The following is a 16,717-nucleotide window of genomic DNA, read 5'->3' as shown; positions in this document are numbered from 1 at the left end:
CCTAGAATTTGATAAGAATTGCAGATGTCTCATTATCTTTGGATTTGGCTCTAAATATGGGCCAACATGTAGTTTTCTTAAGCCAATTGAAGCAATTCCTTAAATACAATGGGGGCAGATCATCCAGTGTAAATTTAAGTAATGTAAGTGTTAAAGTCCATGGTACTATGACAATTTATACCAATTGAGGATCTCCCATAGCTCAAAAATCACCATGGAGGACAACATATTAGCTAACCTGGAAATGCATTTTCCAGTGCCTTGCTACTAGTTAAGATTAATGACTACTTTATAATGTCAGTTAGACTCCTCTATGACCAAGAAAAACCAAACTGTTTTGATTCCAAAAGCTCTGCTTAAGAAAACAAGACCAGGGCTGCATAACACTGACATTTTTATTAGAATTCATTTGTAACAAATGGAACTTGTGTCAGCAAAGAACTGATTTTCATACAGACTTTCTTTCGCCACCAATGTAACGAAGTAAGAAAATAAAAAGCACGCCTTTCATTCTGTAAAACATTTACGCGTACTACTAATTAGAGGTAATTGTATTTTTTTTAACAAGCCATTTTACAAGGTTTTTTTTTTTTTAATTTTTCAGTCTATGCATCCAAAACGAGAGCAAAGAACACAACTTTTATTATCTTTGTAAAGACACTCCAAGCTTGAATGGCAAAGCCACATAACAGATGGGGATGACGGGATTTGCAGCCTTCTGATATCTGCTGGAGTATCAGGGCACCCCAAACGAAAAAACCAATCAACCAACCGACAAAAAAACAAACAAAACAAAAAAACAAAAAAAAGAAAGAAAAAAAGAAAGGAAGGAAGAATAAAAGGGAAAAAAAGCTGTTGCATTTGTTGTTGTTGCAAACTCTCTCCCCCCCCCCCATTTTTACATGTTCTGTGTTATTTACATACACATAAGTGGATTTTCATAAGCAGTTTCTTACAGATGGGTTCAAGTAATAACATTATTGGGTGTAGAATCAATAGGGCAGTGCATAGTACAAAGGTATAGAAAGTGCAGATCTCCCTAGAGGGCCCTCCCTTCCCCCAGCCAGCCTCTGAATTGTCTAACCATGCAATCATTTTTTAAAAAAAGAGCTAAAATAAAGTTCTGTACAAATCATTTTTATATATTTTGAGTTTTTTTTCCATTTTAACTAATTACAAAATTATACATAACTACACATACATAGGTAAATAATAGCACCGTACTGGTTATGCTGATGAAACCAATTCTAAGCTTGGAAGATTATGGTAAATGCAGATAAAGATACTTCTTCTTTAAATTAACTATAGAATGACTATACATTAGTGTACAGAAAGTGGAATGCACATCAATGATGCTAACAGAGTTATCTTAGAAACAACTCCTGAACAGCAAGTTTACTGGAATATTTGCAGTCTCATTTGTCCTACACTACTTTCCCTCACTATTTATTTCTGATTTTTTCCCTTTTTCTTTAGAATTTGCAAAAGTTTCATGGAGAGAAGCCCCTACCTGTTAACAGCTCTGGTGTGCAACAGTCCTCCCTAGTCTGTGCTTCTAAAATGGTGTGTATATCTGACTCTATTTGGCTAAAAGAACATGACTGCACTACGTAATCTGGCACTTTAATAATTCTTCAAAAGACACAAATCAAAAAGAAGAAGAAGAAAAAAAGAAACATAGTGCACATTCTTCTCTGGTTCTGATATAAGTTATAGAATCTCGTTCTTGAGGTAGCCTTCTATAATACTTTTATTATTATTATATATATATTTATATTTGTTTTTTGTTTCGTTTTGTTTTTTCTACAAAAGTGCTCAAATACAATGCTTGCTAGTGTTTGGTCTTTCATACATTTCTTTCTACTAGTGATGGAAATATGAAGAAAAAAAAAATCCTGTGTGTTACACCAACATAGCTGAACTATACGTATGGTTCTTATCTGACACCTGAAAGAAAGAGTTCCTTTGATTTTTGTGTGCTAACATGGTACAAGGATGACAGAGACCTGGGCCACTGTAAATGGCTTCATATAGAGTCTCAGAAAATATTTTACATTGTTTAAAGAATTTTTTTCTCTCAAATGGAAATCTAAAGTCATGTTAAAGCATACTCTGAGGGCTAAATCCTGCTTGCCTTACCCATACTAACAGTCCCATTGCGACCAATAATTTGACTTCAGTGGGCCTACTGAAGTGTACAGTGAGCAGGATTTGGCCCAAAATGAAAGGAATGATGCATGAGTACTGCTAACAACAACTACTTACTACTAGTGCAGTCCTACATCTCTGCAATGGCAATACCATAATCATCAACACTGTGGTTTATGAGAGCCAATTTGGAAGGAACCTTAAACTAGTGGGCATGTCTGTTGTTGGAGTTATGAAAGGATAAAGGGCCCTGACTACCCAAGTGTTTTGGGCTTGCATTTATTAACATCCCCTACTCGGTTAAAAACCAGGAATGCGTATTATTCAAAGTGTTTTTGTACATGTGCTAAAAAGATAATGCTTTAATTGAAAAGAGTAACAAAGATATGAATTAACTAATGTAAATACAGACATAACAAAACTTAAAGATATGCTATCAAAATAGGCATCAAATATAAGGCACTCTAAATGTGAAATAAAAATAAAACCCAGCATCTCTAAATAATGCTGTATGCCACAAAATATTTCTAATTTATTAACAGAGCAACATGAGTTTGGCTTTGCCCTGTTACACATCCTAAATGCAAATTTCATAGCACATACTATAGACAATATATGACTGAATACACTTTTTAAACATCTTGATAGCTAGTATATTACAACATTCTCCCCTCCTAAAGGGATATGCACTGACCTTTTCCACATGCACACCTCCTATACTTAATAATATGGTTTGTTATTGCACTATCGTGTTACAAATATTGAACTTCACTGGAAGCCTCAACCACATAATGTGTGTGTGTCTTTGTGTGACTGTGTGTATATAAACAATTTTTTTTTTTGAGTCAGGGTGAGGGTCAAATATCACTGATGTGCATTCCTCATTTCCCTTCTAACCAAAAAGCTATGGACTTTGGAAATGCAGAGATGTTCAAAAAGTACCACATGGGTTGAATGTAGTATTCTGGAAAACTTTCCCACCACTTCAATAAATCCAAGTAATGGAAGAACTGATGCATCTATATATATTTATCTGTGTATCTATCTGTCTGTATATCTGTAGATATATATAGAGATAGATATGGATAGAGAATTATAAAGAGAGCAGTGTGTGTGTGTGTGTTAGTAGCAGCTTTATACTTTGCGCCTCCCTGTTGATTCCAAAAGAAACCAAAAAAGCCCCACTTTGATTAACTGATTAAGAGTATTTCTTTTAAAAACAAAAACAAATTTAAACCAAACTGTAATATCTAAGAAGAATGTGGTACTGTAGATAAATATAGGACTGCACAAAAATGTGCAAATTTTCAAATTATTTAACATTTCTACAGCAAGATATTACCGATAACAGTTCTACAGCTTAAAAAAATCTACAATTCTGAAACAAAAAATGAACAGTTATGCAACTTTTTTTTTTAAATTCACTTCATCAAATGATAAACTCTTGTTAAAAAAAGGAAAAAAGTTTACACAGTTAAAAATGAAGCACAGGTCAGCAGTATCTTTACAATACTAAAAAACTAAATCAAGGACTTTCTTTTTAAACAATCCCCCATTTTCCCTAAAGTGTTATTATGAGCATTATGGTGGGAAGGGGTGATGTTGAAGCAAAGAGTCCATTTTGTTTTAAGAAGCCAGGTACCGGCCTTTTAACAAACATCTTGCACTGAATTGCAGTACTCTCAAGATTCATCTTTGCAACAATCATGCAATCCTGAACAAGATGATGGTTCTTTGCAATAATTTCCTCTTCCCTTTAATTTCAACCAAAGTTGAATCCTTGAGGTATCTGTAAATGAGATCCTTCAGACGCCTCACCAGTCAGGATTCTTTTATTATATTTCTGGTTAGGTTATTAAACTGTGAATTCTTGGTCCACCTGGAATAGTTCTTGGGTTGTTTTTGTGTGTGTGTGTGTGTATGTGTGTGTGTGTTTTTAATATTCCCACTAATTGGTCTTTAGCTAGGAGTTAAGAAGTACTTCTTAAGCACACTGTATGGCTCAGAAGAGGCTCTCTGGATCTTAAAGGGCCTGCAGTAAAAATCCAGGATGGGTCAGGGGGTTTTACGTTGCATAGTGATCAAAGCTGCCCAGATATTCCAGTGCGGCTCGATAGCCAAACTGGTATTGATCCTGGAAGAAAAAGAGAGAGAGAGAAAATATAAAAACCTCTTTGTTGTTTTTTCATTTAATCAGAGGCTCTGTGAATACACTATATCCCACAGAGGCCACAGCAGTTCAGTGATATCCTCCTGCTGACATCGACAGAATACACTGGTTTGAGTTACAGTAAACAAAGATGGGTTGAGATGCTCTTTGAATGCAATAACATTCTCCTTAGATGGAGCCTGCTTATTTGTGATGCGAATATATATTCATTTACTGAGCGGTTGTTGCTCTGAATGAGTACAAGAGAATTAGCAGAAAGCTTTTTGTCTGAGGGGAGTGCATTAAGATTTACCTTTTGCATTATTTCATACTGTTTGAGACTTGCTAATAAAATGTTCAAATAGCATCTCAGTGAATGTGACTAATATGCTACAACATCATATTCTGGTCTCAGTCCTTCCCAGCCCAGGTGTGGGGTGCTGCACACATAAAAACAAGGTAAAATAGCAGGTCAGGAAGCACAGGGGGATCCAGTCCTGCCTTGTTGTATAGTTACCAAATTATTACTGCCCAGCGGCACGAATTAGGGGCTCAGAGAGGAATGTGAAGTTAAGCACCTTATTAACATGATGCAGCTTATACTTCACGCCAAGTCTCCTCACACGACCTACATCCATTTTTATCTTCTGCACCTGAAAGTAAAGGTGTGGAAGTGCAGAGGGCTTGAGGTTTACTAACACTCAGTGTGAGTGCTACTCCTAGCACTTCATCTCATTTGCACACATGGCACAGTAGCAGTCTCTTTATGCTGGAGTGCAACAAACTTGGACACCTCACTTAATGTGAAAGAACAAAAGTTGTTTCTTTAAGACCTCCAAAATACTGAAGCCGCCTAGGGGACTTGTTCATGTGATGCTACAGTCTTGCAGCCATAAGGATCTGGGTTTCATTTCACTCAGATCACAATTCCATAGCTTCCATTGGACCAGCAGTCCATATCATAACACATCCACTTCAGTTTATCTAATTTGCCAAGATCATTAGTGGCTCCATCCTCATAATCCTGCAAAGTACTTAAGCACATGATTAACTTTAAGCATAGGAGTAGCCAAATTGATTTCAACAGGACTAATTATGAGCGGGATGGGGACCAGAGTGCTCTGCATCTTGCAAGATTGAGCCCTAGACTTCTGTTCTGTTCTGGATGAAATTAACACAGTGCATGGAAGATTTCTACTTTCAGTCTGGAGTGGAAGCACATCATCCACGAGTAAACTAAAGCAGAAAGAGGGAAAGGATATTCATTGCACAGCCCAGCATTGTATTTATGTGGACTCCACAAAAGCTTATTTTTCTATATGCTAGATTTGTTGATAGGAACCAATGGGACAGAAAGTAGATATTTTTCATTTTGCTTAAATGTACATTTTCTACAGCAATAACGGTAATGGAAAATAAATGGAGTTTACTGTTCAATTTTGTCTCAGTGAGTTACTTGGCTAAGTGATAAAACTTTAAAAATGGTCTAATTTCATTTAAAGAGTGTGTGTGCATGCGTAAAACACTAAGAGTAGGGCTGTCTACTTTTTACTGAACAAGTGTCATTTTCTTAGAGCAAAATGGCAAAGAGCAGGGATCAATATTAAATTTCAAATCATAAACATTTTAATGGTCAGTATCAGCCACCCAAGGCTGTAGAAGGTCCTACAAATGCTTTTCCTCCCCGCTTCTCCCTCTTTTTATGGATCTGATCTGTTGGCTTACAACTGAGAGTCAAAGGCTCCAATTCATGACATTCAGCACGTTTTAACTTAAGTAGTACTTAACTATATGATTAAAGTTAAGCATGTGCTTACGTGTTCTTTATGAATTGGGATGATTCCTGAATCGGGCCAGGAACAGGCTGGCTGGCCGTGCCCAAGACCTCTCCCTCACCAGACTGCAGAACTTTCACTGACAGTGAGATCACTAACTTTATAGTGTCCCAGGGCAAAAAGTTGTAATCTAGGGTTTTTCCCCCCACACAGGGATGTAATGCTTTCATGCCAAACAATCAAATTTGTGTTTATATGAAGTCTGGACAACCATAAAAACACTATAGCCTCAGTTTTAAGCCACGGGACACATTCTGCCCTCCAAATGAACAGAAGCCAACAGGGTGCACCCACAGGCCAAACTTTGCTCCCTGATTATGAATATAGATTACTAGCGTGAAGGAAAAATTCAAAATGACATGGGCAATGTTTCCATCTCAAGTTTCTTCTAGAAAATAGGGTCACAGAAATATCTTATTCAGTCACCACTAAAATGGACATTTTCCAGGCTGTGGTATTCCCTATCCACAGAATGGGAAATAGCCTAAATGCATTGCATAGGCTACATACATAGCTACAGTACTTAGAAGGGAAAGTAAATTGTATGCAGCATACCCCATAAGGCTTTATGGGGGGGTATTTATAAATCTATGTATGATATAACTGGAATATGTTTTGTGCTGCCTGTGCCATGTAACATATCTCCGTAAAGGGTATGGTCTACTATATCTATTCATCCTATTTATATCATATATATCATTTTCTACTTGAGGTTAAGAATATGGGCTGTATGCTTGCTTGGTTTCTAAGTAAGCTTTGGGAGGCATTTGGTTAGCTTCTTTAGGAAGGAATTCACCAGGTTAAGTACCTGATCAGGAAACACTTGGGGAACAATGCATCTTGGAATGCTCCAATCCACATAAGAAGTCTTCCTGGAGACATGCAAGATACCATGTGAACAATGGCTTTGGCCTGTAAAGACTGAGTCCTGCAGGGGCATGTGACTTGCCCAGGTGACTCCAGAACTCCATCTTAGCAGGGCCGGCTTTAGCAAGAGCGGGGCCCGATTCCTGGGGGCGGGGCTTGCTGCAAGCCCCGCCCCCAGAAATCAAGCTGCACTCCGGCCATATTCGCCGGGCTTGGGTCCAGCCCAGAGCCCCTTGACGGCCGGGCTGGGGGGCCGGAGCTGCGCTGCGGGGGCTGGGCCGGGCGGCCGGACCCGAAGCCGCGCCGCGGGTTGGGCCGACGCCCTCGGCTGGAACTGGGGCCGAACTAGGCCATGCCTCCCCAGAGCCCTTCTCGCGCCCCCCCACCACCCCGGGTTATCTGGTGCTGCTTGCCCGCCCCTGCTTCCTTTCAGACTTCCCGCAAGCAGGGGAGGGGGCGGAGCATTCAGGGGAGGGGAGGGGAGGGGGAAGTGAGCTGGGGGCAGGGTGGAGAGCTGCGGTGCGGGGCCCTCTTAGCGCGGGGCCCAATTCAGCCGAATCGGCTGAATCGGCCTAAAGCCGGCCCTGCATCTTAGAGCTGGACTTTGCATAGGAGGGAGGTCTCCACCCACAAGAGAGAGTCTATTTAAACCCGTGGGAGACCCCTCCATTTTGTCTTGAACTGGCTAAAGAAGGGGCCTCTCCATCCCCCCCAGGATACTTGAAGAGAACTGGAACAAATGACAGTAACTACAGGGGGTGTGAGTTATTGCTGGAGCCAGGCTAAAAGGAGATTAGCCTGTAAAAGGGAGCATTCAGGAACTGGTGAGGAACTTATCTGTATTTAATTTGATTAGACATAGATTTGCACATTTTATTTTATTTCACTTGGTGACTTACTTTGTTCTGTCTGTTACTACTTGGAACCACTTAAATCCTACTGTCTGTATTTAATAAAATCACTTTTTATTTAGTAATTTACTCAGAGTATGCATTAATACCTGGGGGAGCAAACAACTGTGCATATCTCTCTATCAGTGTTATAGAGGGCGAACAATTTATGAGTTTGCCCTGCATAAGCTTTATGCAGGGTAAAACGCATTTATCTGGGTTTAGACCCCATTGGGAGTTGGGCATCTGAGTGCTAAAGACAAGCACATTTCTGTGAGCTGTTTTCAGGTAAACTTGCAGCTTTGGGACAAGTGATTCAGACCCTGGGTCTGTGTTGGAGCATACGGGAGTGTCTGGCTCAGCAAGACAGGGTGCTGGAGTCCTGAGCTGGCAGGGAAAACAGAAGCAGGGGTAGTCTTTGCACATTAGGTCGCAGCTCCCAAGGGGGTTTCTGTGATCTAACCCGTCACAACCTCCTATATAAATTCCTGGCTGTGGAAACCTCACTCCCATCACCTGCCATTCCTAACATTGCATCCACCCAGCCACCTACCCTGACCCAGTAAATGCATATGCATGTTGTTCTTCTCACCTCTGTCTGTACCATGGCTGGCCGTTGTGTCCTTAACATTTTGACTGTCTGGAAGATATCTACAACACCTTCATATCTCATTCTTTCCAACACGATGCTCAGGGTTATGAATACTCCAGTCCTCCCAACACCTGCACTGTTGCAATAAAAAAGGAGTGTTAATTGACAGTTAAAATGTTGAAAGAATTGGCTGATTATTTAGCTGTGGATATGGTACACCATATGTACATGGTCATCTACATGGAAAAAGGCTCTATACGCAAAACTTCTGTGTGGAAATTATACACAGTGACAAAGTGACCATTCTCTGGCAAACTCAAACTTGTACTAATGTACTTCTGATGAAAGCTGGATAGTTAGGAAGCATTTTAAGTGATTTTGTTTGTGACCAAGAATGTATAGTGGTCAGTGTGTGGCAGGGGAAAATGAGAGGGTTCACTGGCCTGCCAATAGTCTAACTGGAAATGAAAAAAGAAATGGAAGCCAGAATTTAGGCTACTTCTCTTCCCTTATCTCAACTTGTTTAGGTCCTGTTACATATGGTATGTGAGATTATTCCCTGTTCTGAGACCCTTGAAATATGCAGGGGTAAGTTAGGGACAGAGCACCAGCCTTATCTTTCAGTTTCTTTGTTTTTATCGTTTAATAGAGAACTTAATATTATTTTTAATATTCTCACACACTGTAATATAAATATGGTTTATGTGAAAAAATATAGCTTGTATTGAAGAGGAATATTACAATGCTTACTCTTCACGTACAACAAATTTGAGAACTGAAACAAAAACGGATGGCTCTTTTAAACAAGTCTGATTGTTTCCAGACCTAGTATTTTTTGACTCCTTATTACTTTAAGACAACTATTTAGAACTTTTTAAACCAGCAAGAGGAGCGAATTAATTCATACTGTTCTGTTCTTGAGAAGCAAGAAAGCATCTGGAGAGTTAGTTAATGAGGAAGACGCTGAATAATACGAAAAATCTCCACATTTTCAGATCCTAATTAAGCAGCAAGTGTAACGCTTGGGTAAAGTCTGCAGAAAATGGATGGATTCATTTACTTTGGGCTGAAGCTGACAAGCATATTTAAACAGTGTGGCATCTTTTCAGCAAACGATGTTTAGGATTTCTAAAGAGTAGTAACAATGATATAAGTACAAGTCCACAATACCTCTAGCAGCGTTTAAAGACCTATCTCATACCATCTGTCTCAAGCAAAGTGGTGAGTTCAATTCTCCTATGGCAGTATATAAAAGGGCTAGCCATGTTGTTCATAGGGTCCTCTGTTTAGTAAAAGTCACAGGCAGGGCTGGATTTAGGAACTGCGGGGCCCGATTCGAATACCCTGCGGCGGTCCGGGTCTTCGGCGGCAGGGGGGTCCTTCACTCGCTCCGGGTCTTCCGCGGCACTGAAGGACCCCCCGCTGCCGAAATGCCGCTGAAGACCCGGAGCAACTGAAGGACCCCCTGCCACCGAAGTGCCATCGAAGACCCAGACCGCTGCCGGGTGAGTAAAAAAAATTAAAAAGGCATCCCAGGCACGGGGCCCGATTGTGGGAAATCGGCCTAAAGCCGGCCCTGGTCACAGGGCCTTCGGCAGAGTTCCATAACCCAGATAGTTCCTCAGGGTTGGGAAGGATGCTTTTCATTAGGGGCATGCAGTAGAGTTTTAACAGCTAAGGAAGGGGCTCGTAAGTGTTTTATCAGCTAGGAGGAGGCAGGGGGAGGAGTTTATCTTTAAAGGGTTGTGTGTGTTAGGATGGGTAAGGTCTTGGAAATCTGCTGAGAGCGGATGCTGACAAAGAAAGGGCCACATAAAATCACAGGATCCTGCGTGGCCACTAAGCTGGCACATACCTACGTCTGGTCCTAGCGTGCACTATTTCTACTGAGTCTTGGATTTCAGGAAAAGTCCTTTGCTGGCCTAACTACTTTTTAATTAACTGCCTAATGAGGTTAGAACATTTTAAATAGTAACACATTGATTTGTTTGTAAAATTCCTAGAGAAGGAAAAATCACTCAATGTCAGAGTGGTTTACTGTAATACAGGTAAGTAAACCACAGAACAAATATATAGAAGAGAGAAAAATTACAGGGAACCAGGTAGCAGGAAGTTCAGAGGGTGAGGAATTTCCCTGGTCTCCCCCTTTACAAATAAATCCCTTGAAAACAGGTCAGAATACAGCTCATAAGCATTTTTTATAAGAGGGCCGCGGGGGTGAGACTGAGCTATGGAGCCGTGAAGAGTTTGCAAAGAGGTGGGTTTGAACTGCTCCAATTCATATGCACAAGATCTTGATTCTGAATGATTCTAATAATGACAATTTAGATGTCAGCAATGTTAACTATTTCGCTGCTGCTAAGGCATCCAGGAACGAAGAGGTATGATCTTACTGGGCCTGATCCTGTTCCCACTGAAGTCAATGGTGCAACTCCCATTGACTTACAGTGGTGCAGGATCAAAGCTCAATAATGATCTTCATAATTTATTGCGAGTGGCATCTCATTTCAACATCATGCATGGGCAGAGCTTGGAAAGAACTTAAAAGGGGCCACCATTTGTTTTTTCATCTGAGCCCACATAAAGGGCCAAACATTGCCCACCACTCCCCTGGCACATAAATCCCTAAATCAGCTAGGGTGGGACAGGTCTAATCTTGGAGAGTCTGTGCAAGATAATTCATTACCCCCTATGCACCACTTTTTTCTTTGCAATATGTAGCGGGTCTTTAGGGACACAGCAAAGGCGGGGTTTAAATGGTCCAGCAGATCCACTAGCTTAAACTTCCTATTTAGGGAAGGGCCGAGGCCCCAGCTGCTACTAAAGTCCACCAAGGCAGTAGAGCAATTGTGAATCCAGTCTTGACTAAGGACTGTTGCTGGATTTGGCAGGGCTAGGATTTTTCCCTTTAGTCCTTGTTTATATATTCCCCCTACCAAACCTCTACTTGGCCTTTGCATGGGAGAAGAGGGCATTATTCAGCCCATGGAAAGAAACTTGCACCTGTATTAATTGCCCCCCCCCCATGATATAAACAATACCATTTAAACTATCAAAAATACACTTTACTGTTGCAAAATTAATTTCTAAAATCCTAATGGAATTTATAGAAAGCAATTTATTATGTAAGAGATCAAAGATAAATATATTATCTTTAGCCATCTGCTAGAGACTTTAGAATATTGTAACCAAAGCAAATTGGCATAAAATAATAATTAACCTCCCCCTCCCAAACACACACACACACACACTCAGGATTATTTCTATGGGCCTGATCCTGAAAGCTGCTGTTATCCTCAACTCACTTATAAAAGGAACTGAGGGTATTCAGCACCTCCTTAGAGGGTAGGTTCTACATTCTGAGCTTTTCGCTGACCAGTCAAAAAACACTGACTTTACTGTGGACATAGTCTCTGAATGCAATGGCTACCATTACACTGGATTGCCTAATGTAGAAACCATTTTTCTTTGGTCTATTTCGATGATCATACCCAGCCTGCTACTCAAGGACATCTAGCACGTTTACTGGTAATGATCACCATCACCATAATGGCCTCACTGCTAATTACTATTGAAAACACAATCAGGTACATCACTCTATAGTAAGGCATTTCCTACTGTGCGCTGAATGCAGCATAGACCAGGGTTGTTTTTATCCTGTGGCAAAGATCATTTGTAAGGGAAAAAAATCATGTTTGCTCTTATTTGAATGGCACCTTTAGTGTCAGAATGGGATTTCACCACAAAATAGTTCCAACATTACTGAAATATAGGGGATAAAAGGGATTTGCATTAGATTGTTTTATTACATTTCTGATAGTTCATCTAGGAAGTCATTCCATTCATCTCTACACTTTCACACCAATTAGCTACCCCCTAAAGTCAACTTTGAAACTTAAAATATCTTTTTAATCAAGAAAAACAATCAATCTGCACTGAGGTTTTTTACTTACCTACAATGAACAGAGATCGGTCCATCCTGACCAAACTGCTCTTTTGTTTTATGAACTTGGCCTATGAAGTCAATAAATCCTTCTCCAGACTTTGGCACTCCTTGTTCTGGCCAGTCAGTGAACTGGAATTGCCTCACTGTTCGGGACTGGCCATCCTTTAATGAAAGACATACACAGTATACCACAAAAGAATGTTCCAGGAGTTGAAAGTCAGTCAGTCAGCAAACCAGAACAGCAATTATGAAAAATGTACATTGGGAGGGGAAAATATATGCAAAGAGCAAACATGGCTAAGATCACATTTACTAAGATGCTTCCAATCACAATGCTGATGAGCTTGTGTTTTTCTTCTTGTTTTGCAGTTATTATTCCACATTGACATAAAAGGGCAATTTCATTAACCACGACAATGCTCAAATTACTCTCAGCATTGGCTAGAATATTGTCTGACATTTAGATCCTGGAAAAAGAGAGTTTGAGGACAAGGAAGTTGGGAGCTAGTTAATTGGTGGGATTTTTTTTTAATTAAATGCTTGTGAGAAGTTCTGGATTTATAGCCCACAAGATTCAAATCCTCTCTTTATTTGAGGAAGTTCTATGGCCTGTGTTATACAGGAAGTCATATTAGATTATCAGAATGATCCCCTCTGTCCTTGGAATCTATGAAAACAGGTACAAGATGGCCAGCGGCAGTGAAAGCTTCCCCATGCTACCTGGGCAATATGCTTCAACCTCTGCTTGGCTGGACTATCTCTACAGGCAAGAAGGTAGTTCATTCACATTCAGTCCTTGCCTTCTCTTTTAAGGCTGCCACTAAGAATGCCAGGTTTCAGAGTAGCAGCCGTGTTAGTCTGTATCCGCAAAAAGAACAGGAATACTTGTGGCACCTTACAAACTAACAAATTTATTTGAGTATAAGTTTTCGTGGGCTACAGCCCACTTCATCGGATGCATAGAATGGAACATATAGCGAGGAGATATATAGATATATATATATATACACACATACAGAGAACATGAAAAAGTGGGAGTTGTCCTACCAACTTTAAGAAGCTAATTAATTAAAAAAAAAAAAGCTTTTGTAGTGATAACCAAGATAGCCCATTACAGACAGTTTGACAAGAGGTGTGAGAATACTTAACATGGGGAAATAGATTCAATGTGTGTAATGGCTCAGCCATTCCCAGTCTCTATTCAAGCCTAAGTTGATAGTGTCTAATTTGCATATTAATTCAAGTTCAGCAGTTTCTCCTTGGAGTCTGTTTTTGAAGCTTTTCTGTTGCAAAATTGCCACTGTTAGGTCTGTTACTGAGTGGCCAGAGAGGTCGAGAATGACGGTTGTGATAGTGTTCTTTTGTGATGTGGACATCTGTCTATTAGGAGCCAGACTGAGACCACCAACTCATTTCACATACACTAAACATCCACTGACTCACAATGATTATCAGTCGCTAGCAACTTGGACTGGACTTAAACTAATGACCCAATAGATAGAAGATTCCATCTCTCATTACAAATCTACAGGAGCTATCCATGCCTCTGTGGTTACTTTCTTAAATGAAGATTAGCATTATTGCTTATTAAAGTTCCATAATACTATAGCATTCTTACTTCTGGAATAAAGCCACAAGTATTGAAGTCAAATGTAGACTTCACTTCATATTTAATGCCTGTTTAACATTTAAATGGCTAGTAAAGTAAGTGCAAAATGCACTGTAACACAATACTAGGGAATATAGTTGTTTTAAACACTCAGATGTTGTGCTTGCTGATTTTGAACACTGTCAATCTGTATAAATTGTGTCTTTTAAAAGGATTGACACAAATTGAGCTATTACTGTTAACCTTCATGCCTTCTGGACACCGTATACTTCCTGAAGGCATCTACTTTTCTGCCATGAAAACAGAAATAACATATGCCATGTCACCATGCCTTTAAGCAGTAACTGTGGCATTATACGAGAAGAGAGGAAAGAGAAAACTAGCACCAGCTGCCATTTCTTCAAAATGGTCTTTTACAGAGTGAAACCAATGGATCATCTAAACAATTATGGGAACCCCCCAAAAAGCAGATTGGAAGGTAGAGGCCAGAGGAGTTTCCCATCAAAATATTTAGCCATGATTGCTCTGACAACTGAAATATAGGTCATTTAAAAAATTTAACAAAACAAAAAGCAATCACTTGTTCCTATCTTTCTGCTGGTACTTTGGGCTTTCTACCTCTCAGGTCTATAAATGTGTGGAAAAAACAGGGAGCTTATACACAGCACTCTCACTAAAATCCAGTGAAGCCTGACTCACCAATCCTTAGTGTTCTCCTCAAAAAACCTCGGTGACAATGAGCTCTCTAGTGTTGAAGAATTTGTTTCATCCAATTTAAATAAATGCATATTTCAAAAACTGCACCTGGTTAGCACAATTTGTGTGGCTTTTTAGAACATTACACCCAACTTAAGCTATTTGCTAATGTTTCTTACTAAAATGTCATTTTCCCAGGATAAAACTCTCTTCTCTTGTAATGGCTTCCCTGGTATCATTCCTCCCTTGAAAGACACACTACAATGTACCCTCTAAAGCCACTATAAGCGCAGTTCCATAAATCAACTGGCAAGAGGTGCTCTAGCAACAGAATGGCGCTCATTCTCTCGAACAAACAAGCAAACAGAAAACTTCCTATGTGACACTTTGGCAACATCCTAGCTATCAGACTTTGTCATTTCCCAGAGGTGCTCAATACCCACTCTGCCCCAGCCCCCACCCTCCACTCCATCCTTTTCCCCAAGGCTCCACCCACTCCCACTCCGCCCAATCCTGCCTCTTCCCATCCCATTCCACCCCTTCCCCCGAGCGTGCCCCGCCCCCCAGCACCTCCTGAATGCTGTTGAACAGCTGATCGCAGTGGGCGGGAGGTGCTGGGAGGAAGGGGGAGGAGCTGATCAGCAGGGCTGCTGGTGGGTGCTGAGTATCCGCTATTTTTTCCCTGTGGGTGGTCCAGCCCTGGAGCAGCACCTATGGAGTTGGTGCCTATGCTAGATATCAATTAACAAGGGAGACAGCCGTCCTTTAGTGTTCCTGTGCTTAGGAAGCATCTATTGGACCTACATTATCTTTAAATTTAAGACAAAACTGTGCTCAGGCAGTGGCTGGAAAGATCACTAATTTCTATTTCTATATTGTGAAACTTACTTGTCAGTAAAGGTTTAACTTTAAAGGGGGACAGGAGTCTATAAAACCTGTTCCTTTAAGAGCATTTAACAGAACTTACATGTTATTTAATGATTATACCATAGTTTATAAAGTCACTCTGATGATTTTAGACTAGCATTAAAGTAGATTGGGAACGAATCTATGATCTCTTACATTATCTCTTCCCCATGCTGCTGGCATTATAAATGGTGTGGCTTTTTTTTAGTGAGATATCTCTCCCTATAGCAGTCAAGTTCCAAGTGTAACATTTTATTAAAATGTTTATTTATTTATTAATATTTTTTAAAAAATATTTTTAAAAAACTTTATTTAAAAATATTTGTAATAGTTTACATAGAGTAAAAAGTGCTGTTTTCAGCACATGAACATTCAGATTGCTGTGTTGAGCAAAAGAGGTCTAGGTTTCTTTTAATATGTAACCCTATTGATTGGCTAACCATTTGGACATCTATTTTGCCTCTCACCAGGGCTATTCAACTGCCTTTCAATGAGCTTATAGAGTACAATGCTCTCTTATGGATATCACTAATAGGCTAGTGCTGCATGAAACTGCCCCAAGTTGATGATCCTCATAGTTTACAGAGACAGTGGGTGTAAAGCAGTTAGAAATCATAGATTGGAGCAGTTATGGAGGTTACCTGGCCTTTATGACAGTTCACTGCGTAATAGTGATAACACAGAGCTCCATATCAAATTCTGCTTTGACACCTACAAAAGCAGCATACCAGACTGTTGATGATATTATCAAGTTACAAAAGACATTACACATCAAAGGGAGGAAGAATGGTAACAACAATAAAGTGTCTATTCTGCTCTGGATATGCCAGTGATTTAGTTACATAAATTCCACTATCGTTAGTGTAAATTCGTCATGTAAGCACTCCATACAATGAGAAAATAATAGGTCTGATTTTAGTATGTGCTGAGCACCCACAACTTTCAGTGAAGTCCGAGGGAGTTGCAGGTTCTCATCACCTTTGGATAATCAGACCATATACCTCTCTAAGATTGTCAGTTAGTCATTTAACACAACTGGAACCATTAGGGCAGCGCTGTCTTGAAAACTAGGGAAACAT

At 40.0% G+C, this 16,717-nt stretch overlaps 1 protein-coding gene across 50 annotated transcripts in view; it reads right to left on the bottom strand.

The window, feature by feature from the left end:
* Positions 1-381: 381 nt before the first annotated feature.
* The window catches only part of PTPRD (protein tyrosine phosphatase receptor type D), a 601,896-nt gene continuing 585,560 nt past the window's right edge, over positions 382-16,717 (bottom strand). For all 50 annotated transcript variants that reach the window (XM_034773574.1, XM_034773573.1, XM_034773577.1 and 47 more), the window contains 3 exons: positions 12,435-12,589; positions 8,482-8,617; positions 382-4,282 (listed from right to left, as the gene is read on the bottom strand). In XM_034773574.1, coding sequence (XP_034629465.1) covers positions 4,214-4,282; positions 8,482-8,617; positions 12,435-12,589 — 360 coding nt within the window. In that variant the 3' untranslated portion in view covers positions 382-4,213. The remainder of the gene's footprint in view (positions 4,283-8,481; positions 8,618-12,434; positions 12,590-16,717) is intronic.

Source organism: Trachemys scripta, chromosome 6 (genome assembly GCF_013100865.1).
Source record: "Trachemys scripta elegans isolate TJP31775 chromosome 6, CAS_Tse_1.0, whole genome shotgun sequence".
NCBI classification, from domain to species: domain Eukaryota; kingdom Metazoa; phylum Chordata; order Testudines; family Emydidae; genus Trachemys; species Trachemys scripta.
Note: the sequence above shows the minus strand (reverse complement) of the source record. Positions and strands in the feature narration are given on the sequence as shown.